Source organism: Nyctereutes procyonoides, unplaced genomic scaffold (assembly GCF_905146905.1).
Source record: "Nyctereutes procyonoides isolate TBG_1078 unplaced genomic scaffold, NYPRO_anot_genome, whole genome shotgun sequence".
Lineage (NCBI taxonomy): Eukaryota > Metazoa > Chordata > Mammalia > Carnivora > Canidae > Nyctereutes > Nyctereutes procyonoides.
In genome coordinates, this window is record NW_026575140.1 from 83,796,830 (window position 1) to 83,818,404 (window position 21,575).

Sequence of the window (21,575 nt, forward strand, 5' to 3'; positions counted from 1 at the left end):
TCTATGATAGATTGAGTAAGAGTCCGTCAATGAGGACTGTAATAAACTTAATTTTTACATCAAGGGTGGATAGACATGAGGCTAGTAAACCTAGTTGTGAAATGTCCCCCAAATTGCAAAGGCAAGCAATCCCTTACCTTTATCTTCAATGACACATGGTGCTCCAAGAGGAAGAAGATCCCAGGATGGCCTGGGGGCATTTGAAAGACACATGCCAGGAAGCTCCAGCCACCCCACCCCACACACACCCTCCTGGATTCTTGTGCGCCTGTGCTGGATGAAGGAGCCCAGGAGCAAGTCAGAGCCCAGATTTAAGTTCTCTGAATAAGTGACTTCTGGAATCTTGTCCCCTGACGCCACCTCCACCAAGGCAGAGCTTTGTTTGAAGACTGCAGGGAGAAGAAATGTGCCTCGCTTGCTCTGCATAGGCATCCTTTCTGCAACCACAGTTTGGGCCTTTCCCTGTCCCTGTGCCCAGAAGGCAGTCAGGCCCCGGTCATGTCCTGGCTGCTTATGAGTTCCCACAACTTTGGCCTTCCTGCCCTCCCCGGGCATGTCTTGTCTTTATGTCTTGAAGCTGTTCATAAATGCTCCTGGAGCAACCAAGACCAGAGAGGTACCAACTTGCCCTGCAACATTAATGATGATGACAAGAAATGGATGAGCCCATTAAAATGCTGCATTTTAATAAGAGAAAATGGCTTTAAGTAAACATGGGGGTGGGGGGAGTGGGAAGAGACAGGGCAAGGCTGTGGAAAGGTATTTGGAGGCCACTTGACCTCAAGAGCACCCTTCCAATCGCTCAGCCAGACACCTCCACCCCACCCCCACCAGGGAGGGGCCTCCCATGACAGTGCTGGGGCGGGGGGTGTGGCTCCTACCACTGTTAATGCCAGTTTCTCAGTAGCACTTCACACTTACTAAGTGGGCCATTTGAGTTTTGAATTTCCAATTCATCTCCAGACTCTTGATTATTACTATTTTAGGCCTCTCATCTCTACCAAGTTTCACTTTGACTCAGACATTTCATCCCATTCCAGATAGCAGAGCTAAGACTCAAAGTGAAATTGGCCTAGGTTGATGTAACTCCATGTCTATTACCATGTGGTCTTGGTTTGTAATAGAAGCTAGAAGTGCCCCCTGTTGGCTGTTTTGAGTAGTGAGGTCCCAAAGCACTTGAGAAAGAAAATACTAGGTCAAGGGCTCCAGAGGACCTGCTGGTGGCTGCCTCAACATACAATATTCCAAATGCATTTGTTTTGCAAAATTTACTGATATAGTAATTATTCAGGGAGGTTGTTTGGGGGTGGTAGTCATTGGAAAGTATTTGAAGGAAGCTTGCTTTGTCTCATGCCATAAACCAAATTCTATCATCTATCTATCCCTCTATCTACCTACCTATCTCCCTTATCAATCTATCTATCTCTCTATCTGTAGAAAGAGAGAGAGAGAGAGAGAGAGAGAGAGAGAGAGAGAGAGAGAAGCTTCTTTCCTGCCAGACAGAGGTGTAGAGGTTTGGGGCATCTTCTAGTGAGAACCCAAGCCATCAATAGTGTCATCTGTTATTTTAATATAAAAACCTTTCCCAAGTTGTTTTTTATAAATAAATGTTAATAACTTACTCTCTTTAAAGAAGCCCCTATCAAAGAAAATGAAGAACTTATTTCTCATGAATTATCCTTTTCGAGATTAGTTCTTTGAGGAAGAGATACTACAGCTAGAAACACTAACCAGGACCTGTGTGGGCTTTTCCTCTCTCATCTCAGGGATCTTTAAGCTCCCACCTGGGAGGATCAAGAAAAAGTTTAAACATGCCTCTTTGATAAAGTTCAAATTCTCGTGTCAAGTATACTCTGAAAGGAAAATGTCTAACAAAATTCAATACACCTTTCAAAGCCCAAATGAAGTCCCACTTTCTTCAAGATATTTTTCCCTTACTCCTAGAGACTACAATCTCACTACCACACTCACAAGCTATCTATGAACCTAGTTACTTAATTACAAGATTTCCTCGTAGTCTTTAATTGCGAGTTTGGTCCTGCAACCTTTTTTCCAGCCCTATAGATATCCAGTAAATAAACATTAACAGTTGATAGATTCACCAGGGAAGAGAAATCTAGTCTTTGACAATTTAAATAATTAAATATTTACTCAATCCTTCTGCTTCACTAAAGAAAGAACCAAAAGAAATTAGCTTTGGTTGACACAAGAAAGAATAACTTCCTATCTCTGATGAATTAAACTATAAAGCATTCTCACACACACATGATCTCATTTCTCCTCAGTAGAACCTGGGGGGGGGGGGGATTAAAGGAACCATTTGGTTTTCCAAACTCTTGAATTTAGAAGAATCCCCCCACCCCCACCTGCCCCACTCAAGTACCTACCTTTTACAGATGGGTTAACTGAGATTCAGAGGGATTAAGTCACTTGCCTTAATTCACGCAGCTGGTAACCAGCAGAGATGGGAAGCAAGGAGTTCTGAACCCCAATCCAGAGTTCTTCCCATTGCAATGAGCTGTTTCCCTGCTTGGAGTAGATTAAAGAGAAATTACAGAATTCCTTCTAGTGAAAATCTTTAGGCACCCTTGCTAACACCACAAACAGCCTTATGCTCACTAAGATTTAGGTACCACTCTTCCAAAGAGAGGAAAATCATTCTTGGTATAATTTTGAAAAATCTTTGAGCTTAAAAAGTCTTTGGCCTGCCTGTAAAATAATTATCAGGTCCTGCCCAATATCCTAGAGGAGTTTAGAGAATGGCAGTTTTTATGCTATGAGTCATACTTTCAATTTCTATTAAAATTCTTATATGGCCACATATGCTTTCTCTCAGGCTTTGGGCCTCCAGGCCTGTGCTAATTTGCATGTCTGGTTTAGATAATGTCTGAGGTCTCTTCCAGTCTGAAAAGAAGCCTCTGATTCTGTTATATAAGTGAGATCACATTCCACCTACCAAGAATTGGTGGTTCTTTTTCTTTAACTACTGTGTTTTTGTTGTGTGGATGGAGGACTCACGGATGAAAGTATTCCACGCTTACCTACAAGGCCACAGAGATGGAGTATTCCTTCACAATAAACTGACCTGTCCACTTTTCCTACGCTGACCCCGTAGAGAATCGCCCTTTCCTGCAAACTATTTCAAATGCAGGTCAGAAGACAAATCATAGGCTGTGTTGGGATTTTTAAGTTTCTTGACCTGAATGACAATCCTAAGTCAGTGGGAGGGGAAGACCTCAGAGTTGCCAATTGCCCTGATTCTAAATTTGCAGAAACTGGGCAGCCCCAGTGGTGCAGCGGTTTAGTGCTGCCTGCAGCCCAGGGCGTGATCCTGGAGACTTGGGATCGAGTCCCACATCAGGCTCCTGCATGGAGCCTGCTTCTCCCTCCTCCTGTGTCTCTGCCTCTCTCTCTCTCTCTCTCTCTCTCTCTCTCTCTATGTCTATCATAAATAAATAAATCTTTAAAAAATAATAATAAATAAATAAATTTGCAGAAACTGGTGAAATCTCTTACTAGACTAGATTCATTACTCCTTTTACTGTCCTCACCCAAACAACAAACACAGAAAAGATGCTGTCAAATTTTTTCACTGATTTTGTTGTCTTCCAACATAAAGCAATTCTCATTAAATCAAGAGCTAATGAAAGGGCATCAGGCTTTCCGATCAATGTAAGGCAAGCTGGTCACTCTTCATGAGAAAAGTATGGCACAAGGGAGAGCTCTCTTGTCGCAACAGTAGACAGGTCAAGTCTTTGCTCCAATCGTGTATTTTCAGTGAGGCCCTCCCCGTCCTAGGACTGCCTGCTGTGCTTTCAGTATTTTTTCTCTTTTTTCCTAGCTCTCACCAGCTTCTCACATACAATGTAGTTTACTGTTTGTTTTGAATGTAAGTCCCACAGAGCGGGCACGTGTGTCTAGCCATTGTTGTGTTCTCAGCACATAGAGCAGTGTCTGGTGTGATAGTAGACATTCGATAAAAATTGGTTGAATGAATTAATGTGGAATAGGAGATACTGATTCAGTCCAATAAGCTAGTAGTGGAGAAGGGAAGAATCTCGGGTGGGCGAGGGAAACAAAGATGATTTAAGACAGTCCCTGTCTCCCAAAAGATCATCACCAAGCAAAGGGAGATATGTGCACAAAGAATTACACAAGAAAACGAAGAGGGTAGAGCAATAACCATCTGACTCTCACCAAGGAGCCTTGACCCGCAGAGCTTGAAAAGAAAAGGATGCAAAAGCTGATTTGCGGAGCAGACACAGGCTTGTATCCCTGATGGCCAGAGCGAGTGAGGACAGCTTCACTGTGAAAACGTCAGCGCTGGCCGTTCCCATCAGGGTCTTCAGCAGAGCGAAGGGAGTCAAACACAGACTGCCTCTCATTTCTCCTCAAGCCCTGTTACCTAAGGGAACTGTTAGGGTTTCTTTTTCCTACTTGGAATCCTTTTAAACCTGAGGCGGATTTGACCAAAAAGCCTGCACTTTAGTTGTGTCTACATGGCCCAATGTGGAGGGGAATTTGGGCAAACACTCAATTAATCTAGTTGGGGTGAATTGCTTTTCCACATAAGGCAGGCCCAAAAATCCCACTTTGAGGCCTTATCAAAATAAATAGGTCATTTGGACTTCTGTGTCTCTCAGAACCAGAGCCCATGGGAGACACCGGGTGAAGGAAGGGACCAGGCTCTGCGGGAGCCTCGCGTGACTCTGGCCGGGTTGTGCCTGGTGAATGTGCCACTTGCTTTTCCAAACTTTCCATATTTAAAAGCCATCCATTTTTTTTTCCAAGCATTTTTCTTCTAGGTCCTTTTTTTCCCCCTTCGCACATATAATATCTTAAACAGTACCTCCATTATACTCCACGCAGCGGGACTGGTTGTGAGACTGAGGAGCTGTTTGGATTCCAGGACGAGATCCTTGAGCAAAGGAAATCTGATCCAGGATGTTTTTTTCCTGTGAGTTCCAAGTTTGAGGAAAGCCTTCCCTAGATACTTCCCTCCTCCTGAGGTCTCAGTGGAAGCCAAGATCCTCTGTTGCTCTTTGGAACATAAGATGCCACTGAGGTGAAGGCTGGGCTGCCCCTATAGAACGGGTTGAAATGAGGTGAGGCGACACAGCTCTGGGCACCAGGACGGGCTGGGCAGGGACCCGGGGCAGCCGGCAGGAGGGTGGACACTGGGCTTGTACTGCCTAAGCCTACTCTACCAGCAGGCAGCCCCGCACCATCCTCTAGGGCCGTGAACCATTTCTCTCTATGGCTTCTCTTCCTTTTCAAGGAAGATGAACTTTTTAACCCCAACTCACCAAGAGAACCATTTTAGAGGTGCAAGGAAGTTAGAATAAACTCCAGGTCTACAGTGTATCTTTTGAAGTTGCCGTTCATCCGATGTTCACTGAATCCTCAAGACCATCTTCTGATGCATTTGTTGTTCAGCTCTTTTAGAGAAGCAGTACCTGAGATTCCAAAAATCAGAGGAGCCTTTTGACCAAGATGGCTCAGCAGAGCCAATGATAGAGCTGGGATCTGAACCCAGGGTGAACTGACTCTCGGTGCCATGCCGTGGCTGCTGGAGGAACCCCAGGGCCTCCCACAGAGGACGGATGCCTTCACGGGGGCATCCTGTGCCGGCATACAGCGTCACCACTCAGGGCCTAGTTGCCTGTGCACAGTTTTTGAAGTGAGAGGCCAGGCTGGAAGGTCAGGCATCTTGGCATGGTTGCTGGCAGGCATCATAGTGGAGACAGTGGCAGACCAAGAAGCTGGTCCTGAGTTGGGGGTCTAGAAGGTTTAGGAAGCAGAGCAGCCTTTCACAGGTTGAGTCCAACGTCAAAGCAACATGAAGAGGAACACAGAGGAATGCAGTCTGGGTTGGGTTGTTGGCCAGTAGGGCCAGCTCCTCAGAGACGGGGCCTGTCACAAACCCAGGACCTCAGAGGGATCCCTGGAGGATCATCTGGCCCGACCTTCTACAAGAGACAAGGTCGCTCCCCTACGTGCGTCTAGGGGATGTATCTTCCTACATATATTGGGCGGGCTGGGCCTTTTCTTGGGAAGTTGGGGGCTCTGGGTCTCCTTCGGCATCCTCACTGTCTCAAGACAGGAAGTCTGGATCTGGCTGAGAAAAGCCTCTGCTCTGAGGGTGAGCAGCCTTGTCCATTCTTCAGCTGAAAGGTCTACATTCAGAAGTTGGCTTTCCAAGGATAAACAGGGTCCGGTGCTGCCAACTCTGTCAGCAGCAACCAGAAATGCGATGAGAAGTTTCAGGGAAAATTCGTCTTTTTCCATCAAGTAATTGAGAGCGCGGCCTTGTGTTGTAAGGGATCAAGAGAGAGAGGCCCTTGTGTGCTGGTGTCACTGCATCTTTGGCCTCCAGGTGAGGTCATGACGAAGTGGAGAGCTGCGTGTTCCCTGGGACATTAGGCCTTCAGACGGCCAACCGTGGGCATCAGGGCAGAAAGAAACTTTCTTTCCTGAGTCAGTTGGCCAGATTTCTAGAACCCGTTTAAAAGCTTCACATAGAAACTGAGTTAACACTGGGATGTCTTTGAGAAGGTCATGTCCAGAAAAAGCTTTCCCTTTTCCAACAGGGACTTTTCAGAAAAAAAAAAAAAAAATCTCCATGCTCATATTTCTCTGCTCCGGGAGGCTCTCCTGAATCTGAGAGGCCATTTAGTGTCAGATTCAGCCACACTGAGTATCACATAATGGAGATACTGTTCAGGCCATTATATACATGAGGCTGAATTATCTACAATGCCCAGCAGTGCCCAGATTCTCCAGAACAAGCCTCCGGTCTCTCTTTGCTTTGGCAAAAATTGATCTCGGGGCTGCCCGAAACCACGAACTCCAGCCGGAGTCCTTTTGGTGACTTCTCTGAAAAGGAATCGCAGGGAGATTTGTCATCTTAGTAGTCTACAAAGCCAGGGAGTGTCAGCCTTTACCAAAATCAAAAGACAGTTCCCGAGAGTCTGAGCGAGTTTTCCGCTGATAAGGCCATCTGCCACCACATAGATCGTCCACCAGTCTGCTGGTCCCTCGCAGCCACTTTTTTTTGAACATTGTGCTCTCTGCTGCTACCTTAAGCTTATCTTTTCAGAAGACAGTTCTCAGAAAGCAGATAGCACGCGCCGTATTTGGGGGCAGGTTGGGGGTGGAGCTTGGGGTACACTCAGGCTGCTGCTGCATGGACCCATCACATGCCACCAGGAAGCTCTTGCTGCGCTGAGCAGCAGCGGGGATCAGGGGCTCTGACACAGCCGGGCATCAGGCCCAGGGAGGGCTGGTGTTGGCGTAGAAATGGGAGCCGCTGGGTTAACTCCCTGGTCCAGGCTTTTCCATGTTGGTTATAGACATATTTCTGTTTGTGTGTCTGGAACTGGAGCTGCCACACTGCTGAGTTTTCACTGGCGCGACTTTTAAGTAGGAGAAAACAAACCGTCATTTGAACAACGTTATTAAGAGTATATAAAATGAAATGAGGCACATAGATTCGTGGTGTCCACTCCTTGCCTTCCCTGTGGGGACAGGGTTTTAGCCGATGTAACATGTGCGTTGTTGTCCACTGTGTCCCAAGGGCACCCAGGGCTAATACGGCCTACACACCTCATCACCCAGACTTAAATCACCTAAGAGACCTCAGTGGGGAGAAGTCAGGATAGGGGCCTGGAATTCTCTTCAACTAGTGAAATAGTGAACAGTAAGAGGAAGTGTGTATACTTAGCAAGAACAAAAGAATGGCCCTGTCTAGTCATTCATTCAACAAATAATTATTGTGCACCTGTTCTGTGCGGGGCACTGTTCTAGGTGCTTGGTTATATCGGGGAACAAAAGAAAGATTGCTGCCCTTGTGACCCTGGCATTCAGGTAGGAGATGCAGACCATAAGCAGCACATTTAAGTTAAATTAGGTGATAAATAGACAAATTAGTAAAGCAGATGAAGCGGGTGAGGGGAGGGGAGGGGAAGTGAACGTGTATTTGGTAGGGCCGGCGAACGTGTCTCTGGGGCTAATCGTTTTATTTAGGTGTCTAATAATGACGCCAATAATAGTATTACTGGCCAACACGTACCAAGGCTGACTCCATGCTCTCACTGTGCCAGGCATTTGTTTGGCTCTCTCATTTAATCCACAGGGCTACCCTGGTTCTTCAGGTCTCTAAGGCCAAGCGCCAGACCTTGGTTCTTGGCCTTGGTCTTCTCCAGCATCATGCTTTGTCTTTGTAACAGGACTTACTTCCGAAACGCTGGTCTTCATTGAAATGTTGCGTGTAGCAGCTGTCCCCGTGAACCCCAGGGCCCACGGAGAACACTGGTTAACCTCCTCAGTAAACGGACCCAGGATGTCCTTTGTGAACCCAAGTACCAGTGGCAGGATTTTCTGTGCAGGTAGATGGGAATGAAAAAGCAACCGGCAGGGGCCTTGTGGTCTGTGTGGCTCCGATTTCACACACTGCCTGGGGACCGCTGGCTAAAGACACCAGCTTATGGATGGCACGGCCCATTGCTCTTCATTGCTTTGTTATAGGCACAGTGAGGACAGAGTTCAGGCTGATTGCTGGTGGCCTCGCTGTTTCTGTCACTTCGTTTTTTACCTACTAGAGGACTTGGGGTTGGTTAGGACTTTGAAAGTCTTCTCAGCCAGGCTTTCCCCCGAGGTAGGCCAGTGGGAGAATCACATCCCCCAGAGGCCCTCCCTGGGCCTTCAGGCATGGGAGGAAAGATGGGGCTACCAAACACTTCTCTGATAAGACATTGGCTTCAAACCAGGATTGGGTACCTAGAGTTCGAGAAGAATCCAGCCATCGCCCACCCTGTCGGCTAGAGGGAATACATCCACACATTCTATAGCCTTTATGAGCACGGTCTGATCCTGGAGCTGCCATAAAAGAACAGAAGGAAAAGTTGATAAGTCGATGGTAACCCTGGGCATGGCCATAATTAGGTCCTGAGAATGGATGTAATGTAGCTTTCAGATAGGATGGAAGGCTTCGGTAGAATAATGATTGACTGAAAAAACAATAAGTAAACTTTGAGCCAGAGATTTTATCTATCAGTGCAAATCACACACCGAGTCAGAACTGCAGATGACACATAACAGTTCCTGGAACTAATGATGTGTGGGTGTGTGTGTGTGTGTGTGTTTGTTTTTTTGCATGAACTGGTCACTTTTTATCCCACTTTCTGTTCTGTCCCTGTAAGAATCGCCTCTTTCTCCAGATGCATCATCCATCCTACATTATCCCCACGAGCTCCGTTCTGCACCACACGCTTGGTGATGGTAATGCTGCATGCCCATGATCTCTCTCGGTTTCCACTGTCTGCACCCAAGATCACTGCGCTTGCCTAGCTGCCAGCTCCATGGCCTTGAACATGACCTCAGCCCTCACTTCCAGCCCTCTCTCCTCTCCCTTCCCTCTACCTCAGTCATGGGCCCAAATTACACTCATCTCTCTCTCTTTAACATCCAGTGACCCCTTGATATCACCACCACTCCTTTGGCACATGGCCCATATTTCCCCCACTGTCTTGCTCATCTTCTCATATTTAAATGCAAGGATGGGGAGCTTTTTCCATATTAATCCTCATCCAGTCTATATGGCCAAGCATGAGATACGACACTAGAGTCACTCCCAATTACAGTTAACCCTTGAACCACATGGAGGTTAGGGGTACTCACACTCTTCCCTGTTGAAAATTAATGTCTTAACTTTTTGGCTGTTCAAAACTCACCTACTAATAGCCTACTGTGGACTACTATTGACTAGAGGCCTTGCCAATAACATAAAGTCGTCTAACACATATTTTGTATGATTTATGTATCATATGCTGTGTTCTTCCAATAAAGTAAACTAGAGAAAAGACAAAGTTATTAGGGAAATCACAAGGAAGTGAAAATACGCATATAGTACCGTATACAATCTCCATGTAAGTGGACCCGTACAATTAAGCAGAGTTGTTCAAGGGCCGACTCTAAGTTAGTGGAGGCCTAACCAGCAGCTGCTCCCTTCCCCTGCCCCCAAAGAGAAATCTTGAGGAATCTCGCCATTGGTTTTGCTTACACCAGCATTGCACACCCTCTGCAGACCCCCACAAGGCATCCCAGCAAATGCTTGCAAGAGCCCTCACCTCAACCGCAGGCCCCATGAAAAAATTGGGATTTCTGTTTGTGTTTGTTTTGCTTTTAACCAAGAGGAAGGATCTATGTGCAGGAGAATTGTGAAAGAAAAAATAACACCAAATAAAAATAAAAACGACCACTTAAAGGCACGGAGCTTTGTCTCTCTTCTGCCCCTGACTCTCCCCTTCCCCCTCCCATCCCCATTCCGCTCACTTTCTGTTTTGCTTTTCATGCCAGTTGCTACAGACGGTAATTTTAAAGCTGCACTGGCTTTTCCAGAGCCAGAGGAATGTGCATCCGCACGTGGATTTTTCCACAAGAAAACTATCCCTGTCTTTTGGTTCTTCTGAGCCAGAACCGATGAGAACAGGCCATGGGCTGAGCCAGTCCATCCTCTCCGCTCTTACTCTGATTTGCTGGGGAGGCTCAGAAGGGGTGGAGGGGGCTGGTTTGCATTCCACCCCGTCAGGCTGTTGTTTGATGAGGTTTGTGCCCCATTTGTTCGGATGGTTTTTATGGTTTCTTTGTTGTTCGTGGAAAGACTTTGAAAGTCATAATTCTGAATCCTTAAACTCTTCTGCTGTTCCTGCTCAGTGTCTCAACGGGACTCACACCCCGAGAAAGGAGAAGAGGAAGCTTTCCAGCCAGTTAGTTGTGCAGTTTCTGGACGGACGTGGTTATGGAGGCATGTGGACTCTCTCGGGAAAGAGGCTGGGATCACAAAGGCACAGGTTCAGTGGAAGGTTCTGCAGGGCAACTAGAGAGTGAGCCTTGAGGCCTTCCCAGGCAGGAAGCCTCGTCTCTACACCCTTCTTTCTAATCCCCCTGCTTCCAGCCACACCTCTGGCCTTCCTCCTTTCTCTGTGGTCGTCAGGCCCAAGCCTTCCACTTGGGTTGGAAGAGTATGGAGAGTCTGGAATGTGCTCCTGCTTCTGAGATATCAGTGCACTGAAGCAAGGGGCCAGGGTTGGCCGCCAGGAACATCACGAGCCTGGTCTTTGAGACATTCTTCCCATGTAGTCTTTAACCTGGACATTGCCCATCTCATCAGAGCTGCTGAAAGGCCTTTGCTACCCAACTATAGACAATTTTTTGTCTTTCTAATCTTGTATTAGTTTATATTTGTAGAAAACTTTAGAAGATGCCTCACATACATTGTCTCCTTTGATTACAGCCTGTCTTAGGCTACTACAATAACAAGGTACCATAGACGGAATGGCTTAGAAACAATAGCTCTTTACCATACATCTCCAGGCTAGCTGAGATCCCGGTGCCAGCATGGTGGGGTTCTGGTGAGAGCTCTCTTCTGGGTCAGAGACTGCTGACTTCTTACTGTACATGCATGTGACAGAAAGAGGACAAGTTAACTGTAGGGCCTCCTCTTAGAAGGGCATTGATGAGATCCCATTGATGAAAGCTCGACTCTCACCACCTAATTACCTCCCAAAGCCCACACCTCCTTGTACCATCACACCACACCAGGGATGAAACAGCAACACATGTGAATTTAGGAGCTGGCGGGGGCAGAGGACACATAATCCTCAGTTCGAGACATTGCAGGTCAAGTTCCGTGTCCATATTAGAGAATATTGAAGCTTGGGGAAGTGTTATGATTCATCCAAAGTCCCAGAACAAATAGTGGCAGAGGCAGAGCTTGAAACAATCCTCTGATTTCAAATTCTGGTTGCTTCCCATTACCCCAGGCAGGTTGCAATCACTGTTAATGTTCATCCCACCCCGACCCTGATCGGAGAGGACACTTCTGGAATTCAGTCATGCTTAAGAAGACATGGCTGATTAAATCGAATTTCTCCTGATCGCGGAAAGAGAATCCTCCTGGCACCCTTCTGGAAAGCTGGAGATGCTAATGTACCTCTGCTTGTTGTTTTTCAATAGACCCTTCTTATGACTCAGTCCGGAGAGGATGGGGCAATAACGTGAATTCTGGCCTCAACAAAAGTAAGTAAATGTCATACTCAAACATTTTTTCTGCAAACACGGGTGGAGAACGGGGTCATGAGCTAAAGCAGGGCAGGAGTGAGCTCACGTTGTCTTGCTTGCAGAGAGGACATCAAAATTCACTGCCAGGGTAGGACGATCCATGATACCTGCTCCCTGAAAGATGGTGAGGGGTTTTCATGCAGGCCTTTCGGTTGTGTTGCACTACATGTGGTTTTCACCTTTTTGAAGCTAGAAGGCTTCTCAGGACTGGGTTTTCTATATGCATGGAAGGCCACTGGATTTGGATCTTGCCATTCATGTTACGATGACAATCCTCCATGACTTTCCTCCTCTGAGCACCAAAATTTGATCATACCAGCATCCCTGCCCTGGTATGGATATCCCTGAAGGCTGGAATGGAGGATAGTCTTATGAGGCGGTCATAGGGGTCTGACCCATCAATTTGTGTTCAAGTCCAACCCAAAATTTCCCACTAAGGGAGTAGGGAAAGAGAATGACTATACATTCCTAACCAGAGTGTGTGAAGCTTGCTATCTGTAGGAAGCACATGGGTGGTGAAGGGACTTCTTCCAAGAAGAGGTTGGGATTACAAAGTTAATGCCCAAGCAATTTCTAGGACCCCTTTCAGTACTATGTCTTTGTTGTTTGTTTATTCTGTGCCCAGGACTTGGCACTCTCGGGTTCATAAAGATGAATTAAACACAGGCCAGTCTGTCAAGCTGGGGAGAGGGTTTACACACACACACAGCTCTTTTCATCTGGGTGGTATCAAGGAAGGCCTGTGAATCTGGCATCATTTGAGTTGTGTCCAGAGGAGAGGCAGGGTTTGGGCCTGCAGAGATGGGGAAGACAGGCTCTGCTGGGAGGGGGCGGGCAGGGAAAGATGTCAAGGTTGACATGTCTGACAGTCAGGGACCATTCCAGGTTCCTAGAGTTTAGGATGCACAGAGGGAAAGCAGTCTGGAAAGGCAAGGAAGGGGCATGAAGAATGCTGTGAAGGTGGACCTTCCTTCTTTAGTCAGTGAGGACTCACAAAGGTGTTTGGATGGTGGAGTGAAATGGTTTAGGGAAATGAAACTGGCTAAATATCATATGATGGGCCAGTGGGAAGAGAGGGGTGTAGTGAGGATATAGTCAGACTCAGCCACAAACCATTCAAGAAGCTCTGTAGGTCTAGGATGGAGAAGCTATGTGGGAGCAGAAAGGTTGCATGTGAGCAGTTTCCACGAGAGGACCTCACAAAACATGGAGACACAACAAGCAGGTGACGTTCACTCACATGTCACCATCCCATTAAGAACCTCTAAATTTCCTACTTAAAAATGCAGTTCACAACAGCAATACCACTAGGCATGCTGTGCTGTATGCTTGTTGCAGTTTCTCGTCTCCCTGTGAAAACCTAAGTTTTTCTGGAACCGCTGGTTCATTGCTGAATCTCCAGCACCAAGAATACTGCCAGGACTAGTAGATTCTAGACAAATATTTATAAGATTTATTTATTTGAGAGAGAGAGAGAGAGAGAGAGAGAGAGAGCAAGTGAATGGAGGGAGGAGCAGGAGGAGAGAGAGAATCTTTCAAGCGGATTCCCCACTGAACATGGAGCCCGACCCAGGGCTTGATCTCATGACCCTGAGATTATGACCTGAGCTGAAACCAAGGGTTGGATGCTCAACTGACTGAGCCATCCAGACATCTCTTTAGATAATAATTCATAAAATAAAATAAATAAAATAAAATAAATAGTGAGTAGAGAGTGGGTGGATGAGCGAATGCATGAGGAAGCACACTGTGGAGGGCTTTTAACAAGACATTTCTCTTCCCTCATGGATGGTGGCCCCACTCACCTTATGTCTTTCCCCACCACAGGTCCCCCACTGGCAGGAGCACAAGCAATGAGTAAGAATACTGAACAAAGGCCCCAACCAGGTACCTGTCTGGGATGGGTAATTCCTTCTTTGCTCCTTATATAGCCGTTGATTCCATGTGGTCACCTGAGGAGGACTGAATCAATATGTGGCATTTTTCTTTCATGGAGGGTCGCTATTTAGCTCCCTCTACGAGCTCTGTGAATGAAAAATGGCAGGCACTAGAACCAGGGGAAGGTTTGTTAAATATCAGGGGTAAAAAGAATGTAAAGGTTAAATGTCCCCATGCCTCATTTTGTAAAATAAAGAAACTGAGGCCCAGGGAAGGAAAGTAATTTGCCAAAAACCACACAGCTGGTTTATGAGAGAGCTAGAGCTCTAACCCACAGACTCCCGAGCTGCTGTCCAAACCTTTAAGGCTCCGCAAAACCTTTCTTCTAAAACTACCCCTGTCCCGTGATGGGTCTGCTTAGCAGATTAAGCAGGGGGTCTTCTAAAACCATGGAATTGGTCTCTTGGTATTGGAGTGAAACTAGGTCTGTAACATCCTTCTATGACATCTGTCCTATGATTACCTCACCTCTACATGAGTATTTGTAGCAACAAAGAGTTCGCTACCTCCTTAGGCTCATTTCCACTATTGGGGCCAAAGTCCCCCTCCTTGAAACTGCCTCCTTGTAGGCTTTCTAGTTTGCCCTCTGGAAAGCCTTCCTCTGGTTCTGTGGGAAGGTCCTTCCCATATCTGAACACAGCTGCCGTGTCCACTCCCAAGTCCAGCTCTGTCTTCTCTGTGTGACACAGTTGAGACTAAGTTCTGGACAAAGCCACTTGCTTTGTGACAGAGAAACAGCATTTTCCATCTCTACTGAAGGCAAAGCAACAGAGTTGACCTACATGTCATCGAGAAGGTTAGGAAAGCCCGTGCTGAGTGAAACACCCAAGCCAAACAGGACTTGACAGCGGATGTAAAGAATTCCTAGTGACAACAGCATCAGACATTACCTGCCAAAAATATTTCAGTTGTCGTACTGAGTGTGTATATGGATGGGAAAGGGTTGACTAAGCAGCTTTGGGGACTTTTCAAGTTAATTCACAATGGTAAGCAGAAACCCCCAAATCATGTGGATTTCTTAAAAATGACCAAGTGCAAAAATAGTAAAATTGTATCAAACATTTAACAAGCTGGATGAATTATGAATTATCAGGATTTCCTCGTCTGAGAAGAAGAAGACCAATCTCGTGGAACCAATATTGCAAAGATTCTTTTTATAATTAAATAATCACGTGAGTTTCACGGAGACAGAGATAGAAAATACAGTCATTTTATAGCCCAAATACAAAATCTGGCTAGTATTGTCATTTCAAAGTGGAAGGTGCCAGAATTTGGTACTAGTCGGGGATGGAGATTGCCCAGTGAGTTCTTTAGTTTATAACACAGCTGGGGCTGGGACCCAGGCTGTCTGATTTCGGGGCTCATGTTTTTTTACACCCCATCTTAAAACCAGAGATGGGTACAGAGCTGTTAAGGACCAGGAGTTCGTTAGACCTTTCTTTAAACCCATTTTGATAAAACATCTTTCACCTTATTCATGAAGATTGAATATTAGCCAGCTTCTTTCCAAATGGTTTCCATTTTAGGTAATGACAGCATTATCTACAAATTTTAGACACCGAATATGAAAAACAATGATGCTGCTAGTACCCTGTGTTTCTGCAATGATGAGGATGACCACCCGTAACTGCTCCAGATCTTTGAGGTCTGCACATAAAAGCAGTACAGTTTTCTGAAATCAGTTTTTTCCCCATAATATTGAAATAAAAGTATAAACCCCGGGGGTATTCTTATTACTAATACTGTTGGTTTTTTTATATTTTTAATAACAGTGAAGTTAATTTCCTTTTTTGCTTCCTTAGATCCATATCAGATCCTGGGCCCGACCAGCAGTCGCCTAGCCAACCCTGGTGAGTTTACTTTGGCCTGCAAGGTTTTTCTTTCCAGAATGTTCCATAGCTTTGTGAGGTCACAGACACCTGACTAAGAAGTAACATGTACTCTTTCCCTTGGAATGGTTAATATCTGCTTCTCTAGCATACAAGTGAGAGGTTGGAGCTTGTTATTAGGTGGTAGTCATGTCCATTGGCTGAGGCTGCTTCTGGAAAGCAAACATATTAGCACTGCTGCATATCTGCACGGAGGCTTGGATTTGTAATAAATGGCACAGGTAGAAATTTTTGCAGGGAAAGATGGGGAGCAAGGGAAGGAATTCCAGTGAGTTCTCAGTGATGGCCCTCATGGAAGTCACAAGTGAATAGATGTCCCAAGGACGTTTTATTCTAGAGTCTGGAGAGTATTTCAGTTATCTAGCCTCATGAAAGAGGCATGTCCCTGAAAAGTTGCAGATAAAATAAATCTGACAATGCCATGTAAGGGTCAGTATTAAAAATAGCTCTCAAACAAGTTCTAAACCAAGACCGCCAAGCACGTGAGCTACCTGGCCCTTTGCAGTGGTAAAGCCCACGCCTTCCCTTCCCAGGGAACTACCGCTGCCAGTGTCTGCAGGCCCGTTCTTTAGTGCCTGGCCATTGCTGTTTGGGGGTCCTGGGGAGAGGGGGCAGGAGAAGCCACCCAGCTCCTGCTCCTCTTATTTTTCTCTCCACCCAAGATCTTCTCTGTCAGACTTAGAGCTGAGAGCCAAGCACTAGGGTTCTGCAAAGGAACATTCCAGATCCCTTCAGCCTGGCCCCCGGGCCACACCTTCTCCCTGTAACTCTGACAGTGGTCTCCTGGCCCCGACTCCCTTTGACACCAACAGGGGACTCCCGGGTGAGAGGGAGGGACTTCATCAGTAGGCAGAGACTAGTCAGCGATGCAGCTCTTTCTAGAAGAGATTCAAAAAACAATCTTGCCAACACAGGTGGCAAGCAGCTTGCCCCGGAATCCTCCAGCTGGTTCTGGGCACCTCATTATCTACGGGGCGTTTCACGGGGCCTCGGGGCCAATCATCTTAAGGTCTCACCTTGCTGGCTCTGGCAAGCTGGGTGGCAAACAGAAAAGCGAGTCCACAAGGAAAAGGAGGGGCTGCTGGCCTAGGGAGATGCTGAACGTCAAAGGAGAGAAAGGATTTCCCCAAAGGGGGCGAGAAGATCGTTGCATTTGGGGGCCCTGGGTGCTGACTTCGCCGGGCCGAGCTACTGTGTTTTCTCCCGTTTGCAGGAAGCGGGCAGATCCAGCTGTGGCAGTTCCTCCTGGAGCTTCTCTCGGACAGTGCCAACGCCAGCTGCATCACCTGGGAGGGGACCAACGGGGAGTTCAAAATGACGGACCCCGACGAGGTGGCCCGGCGCTGGGGGGAGCGGAAGAGCAAGCCCAACATGAATTATGACAAGCTGAGCCGGGCCCTCCGATACTACTACGATAAAAACATTATGACCAAAGTGCACGGCAAAAGGTATGCCTACAAATTTGACTTCCACGGCATCGCGCAGGCCCTGCAGCCGCACCCCACCGAGTCGTCCATGTACAAGTACCCTTCCGACATCCCCTACATGCCTTCCTACCACGCCCACCAACAGAAAGTGAACTTTGTCCCCCCCCACCCGACCTCCATGCCCGTCACTTCCTCCAGCTTGTTTGGAGCGGCGTCACAATACTGGACCTCCCCCACGGGGGGGATCTACCCCAACCCCAACGTGCCCCGCCACCCTAACACCCACGTGCCCTCACACTTAGGCAGCTACTACTAGAAGCTTAACCGTCGGTGGCCTTCTACCTGAAGCCCCCATTCCTCACACTTCCTGGGATACTTTGGCCTCTGAAGGACATACGTGGCCTTGAAGAGAAAACAAAACTGGATGTTCTTTCTCGTTGGATAGAACCTTTGTTCTTTAAAAACAATCCTTTATTTTTGTTTTTTGTTTTTGTTTTTGTTTTTAACGTTGGTAACTTTTGCTTCCTCTACCTTGAACCAAGAGATGGATGATTTTCTGGGCCAGTACACCAGTTTGGATTCTCAATCCGCTATCATCTTCTGAGCTGAATCTTTAGATTACTGGAATGGTTGTATCATGGTTCTAGGGAAGAAACTGTAAACATTCTCTATGTTTTCATGACCAAAGCAGTTTCTTATCAATACACGGGTCTCATCATGGACCCTGTAGGGTTCAGTATGATAAAGAATCATGGACTTATAACCAGTTAATGCTCTGGTTTGAGACTGAGTGAAAATAGAGGCAGGAAGCTTATAATCTTATTTTAGGAGGACATATATTCAGTGGATGGCAACTGGAACATTGGTTTATAAGGCCAGTGAAGTTTTCACCCAACTGGAATTTAAAAGAAAGAACATGTGTGTGTGTATTTAAGAAGCCGTGGGCATTGCAAAATCCCTCCCAGTGGGCAATATGCACTAGGCTGACCATCCTCTCTAGAAATAGTCAAGATATGAACTAAGAAATGTTAATGCAAATGCAGACATTCCTGAAAGACAGAGAATTAAATAATTTTTTTTTAAAGTAATGACAGCGGGTCCCAGAACTTTGAAAAGTCTTAGGGATTTCTGAACACAAACAGATTCGCAAGCGCTGTGCGTTTGTCAGACCACCAGTCCAGGGTCAACCAATCAGAAGGCAACTTACTGTATAAATTATGCAGAGTTATTTTCCTATATCTCGCAGTATTAAAAATAGATAATTAAAAAAATAAAAAGAATAAATAAACGAGTTGACCTCGGTCACAAAGACAATTTTACTATCAAATCAGTCGTTATTTTTTTAAATGTAATTTGTACATCTTTTGTCAATCTGTACATTTGGGCTGTTTGTACGTTTTTATAGCTGGTTTTTAAAAAGCATAATGTGACTATTGCTAAAAAGAAAACAGGACGTTTGAGTCACTGACTTTACTAGAAAGAGAAGCACCACGCAGTATTTAATGGGCGTACACAGGCAGGTAAAGGCAATCCATTCAAATCTTTAATGCTTTGGAAATGTTTGTAAATAACCATAATGCAATAATCACAACTTTGGAAAGAACAAGCAAACCATCCCTTGTGGATACGAGGGATTTTCCTGCCCTATATATGCAATATATTTTTTAGATATTAAAATATATATAATTTTGCAAGTAATCATTGACTTTTTTTAAAACTATATTAAGTGTTAAGCTGACAACTGTCAATGAAGACTATGTTGTAAAATAATTTGACTAAATAAATTGTGCCTTCTTCTCTCAGAACTGAGGACATCGTCTTCTTATTTACCCCTCATTAGGTCAAAGGGTTTTCCCAGGGGAAGTTTCCGATTGAAACTCTTGCACCAGATAGACTTTTTCATGTGTGCATATACTGCTGTGCAGCAGAAAGCACAAAATCGGTGTGGTTTTTATTGTTGTCTGTATTAGTCAGTTTCTCTCCAGAGAAACAGAACCGGTAAGATGTGTATTTGTGGAGATTCACAATGAACACCCGGTTCACAAGACCTCGGAGGCGGAGAAGCCCCGTGACCTGGCATCTGCCAGCTGGGGACACAGGAAAGCCAGTGATGTGTGTTCTAGTGTGAGCCTGAAGGCCCAAGAACCAGGGACGCCGATGGGAGAAATCCCAGTCCCAGGGGAGGAAAAAATGTCCCACCTCAAGCAGGCAGGCAGGAAACAAAGAAGAGAATTCCTCCTTCCTGTGCCTTTTTGTTCTATTCAGACCCTCCATGGATTGGGCAATGTCCTTGGGAGTTGGGGAAAGCAATCTACTTCAGGAGTCCACAGATTCAAGTGCTAATCTCATCTGGAAACACTTGCACGTACACACTCAGAAATAATGTTTAGCCCGGGCACCCAGTGGCCCAGTCAAGTGGGTACGTAAATTACTGATGACATCTGCAGGGATTTTTTTAAATGTCATTTTAAATTCTTCCTCCGGCCTAAAGGGGCTTTATAGGATGACAGTCAGGGCCACCGATAATCCGTGTCCAAGAACTAGAATAAAGCACACAGTTCCAGTTCCATCCAGGATGGACTCCTTGTCCATTAGATTCATCCACTGCACACCTCCAACCCAAGTGACCATCCTCTTGATATTCCAGCAGAGAATAAGATGGTCTGGCTTCCTCTGGTCTCATGTCAGGATCTTATGGCCCATGGAGATCGTTAGGTTCTTTTCTCTTTCCAAGGAAGAAACCTGCTTCAAATTGCTTCACTGTTAGGTAGCTAGGTTTCCATTTCCTTTAATTTATAATGAAAACAAGTGAGGCCTGGAAAGCCCTTGATGGTATGAGAGATGAGACTCACAGTATCGGTATATGTGGAAATCTTTCCTGGGTAACACTTTGTACCTTCTAGACAACATGTCTACCTACGTGGAAACGAGGTGTGTCTCGGAATGTTGGTCTCCAATTTTTTTTAAATTGCACCCTACCATTAAACCATGTGTTAAGCAAATATTCTCAATACATGAACATGGATTTATAAATCATATACACCAACTGTTACAGTATTACTATCTATATTATAAAACAGATACAAAATAGAACATTTTCAAGAGCGATATAAATTCAAAAATAAACTGAAACTGAAATTCAAATGTTTTCTTCCTATTTTCTTCGTATCACTTATCTCTCACTGCCAATACTCAACAAGAAAGGTAATCTGAGGAGGAATGAGTATGCATGTGTACATCTGTAAGGGTTTTCTAGTGACTTCTAAGAAAGGAGAAGGTAAAAGCCGGTGTTAGTAGCCCAAGTATAGAAAAAGAAACCATAAAGGCTCGATATGTTTAAGAATAGCGTGGCTGGATCCTTTTGCAAATCTCCACAACAGCCAAGCAGTTTTCCATCAGTTTTGAAATTTGCAAAGTAATCGTTAGGGAAAATAGAGGCACGTATTTTTTGCTGCTCTGGGAAGGAAGGGATGCTCCTACCATTAGGAGTTCACCTTTTTAAGAGGTTTTCTTCATATGCCCTATCCAAACACTGGCTGAGGTCCATCACCTCTACCAAAATCTTAGAACTTTGACCAAACCTTGCCCTTGAATTTGCTCCCCAAGATGCTTCCACCTTGAGGAATTTGGTGTCTCACTAACAGGACCAAGACACCATTTCCTCCTTCTAAGCCATCTGTGTAGAATAAGGCTGGCATTCGGTCCCCTATAATGCCCAGATTTAGGGTTTACTAGCTTACTCACAGGCATCCAGCTGACTGGTGGCAGAGGACAAACAGGATCCTTGCCATCCTGGCTGCTTGCTCAGTATTTTCCCCACTCAACCATCTGTACCTGTGCCATGAAGTTCATTCAGTCGAATGCAAGGTGCAAGCCAAGCAGAGGGGAGCATAGTAAGCCCGTGAGCAGTTCTTTTGTTTCTTTAAAAGATTTTATTTATTTATTCATGAGAGACACACAGAGAGAGGCAGAGACACAGGCAGACGGAGAAGCAGGCTCCCTGTGGGGAACCCAATGTGGGACTCGATCCCAGGACCCCTGGGGTCACACCCTGAGCCGAAGGCAGATTCTCAACCACTGAGCCACCCGGGTGTCTCCTGTGAGCTGTTCTAATGGAAATTATCTTTTCCCAAGGTTTAGCATGCTAGTCAACAGCTCTTTGGAACAGAAGGTCGTTTGGTTTGGGTTTTTTTTTTCTTTT

The 21,575-nt window shown here is 45.8% G+C and overlaps 1 protein-coding gene across 3 annotated transcripts in view; it reads left to right on the forward strand.

Moving 5' to 3' along the window:
• Nucleotides 1-20,428, forward strand: part of FLI1 (Fli-1 proto-oncogene, ETS transcription factor) — a 116,581-nt gene extending 96,153 nt beyond the window's left edge. For 2 of the 3 annotated variants that reach the window (XM_055306872.1, XM_055306871.1), the window contains exons 6-9: nt 12,016-12,078; nt 13,948-14,007; nt 15,861-15,908; nt 17,161-20,427. In XM_055306872.1, the coding sequence (XP_055162847.1) occupies nt 12,016-12,078; nt 13,948-14,007; nt 15,861-15,908; nt 17,161-17,690 (701 nt within the window). In that variant the 3' untranslated portion in view covers nt 17,691-20,427. Of the gene's footprint in view, nt 1-12,015; nt 12,079-13,947; nt 14,008-15,860; nt 15,909-17,160 lie in introns of all 3 variants that reach the window. The other variant, XM_055306874.1, reaches the window with a different exon arrangement.
• Nucleotides 20,429-21,575: the final 1,147 nt, after the last annotated feature.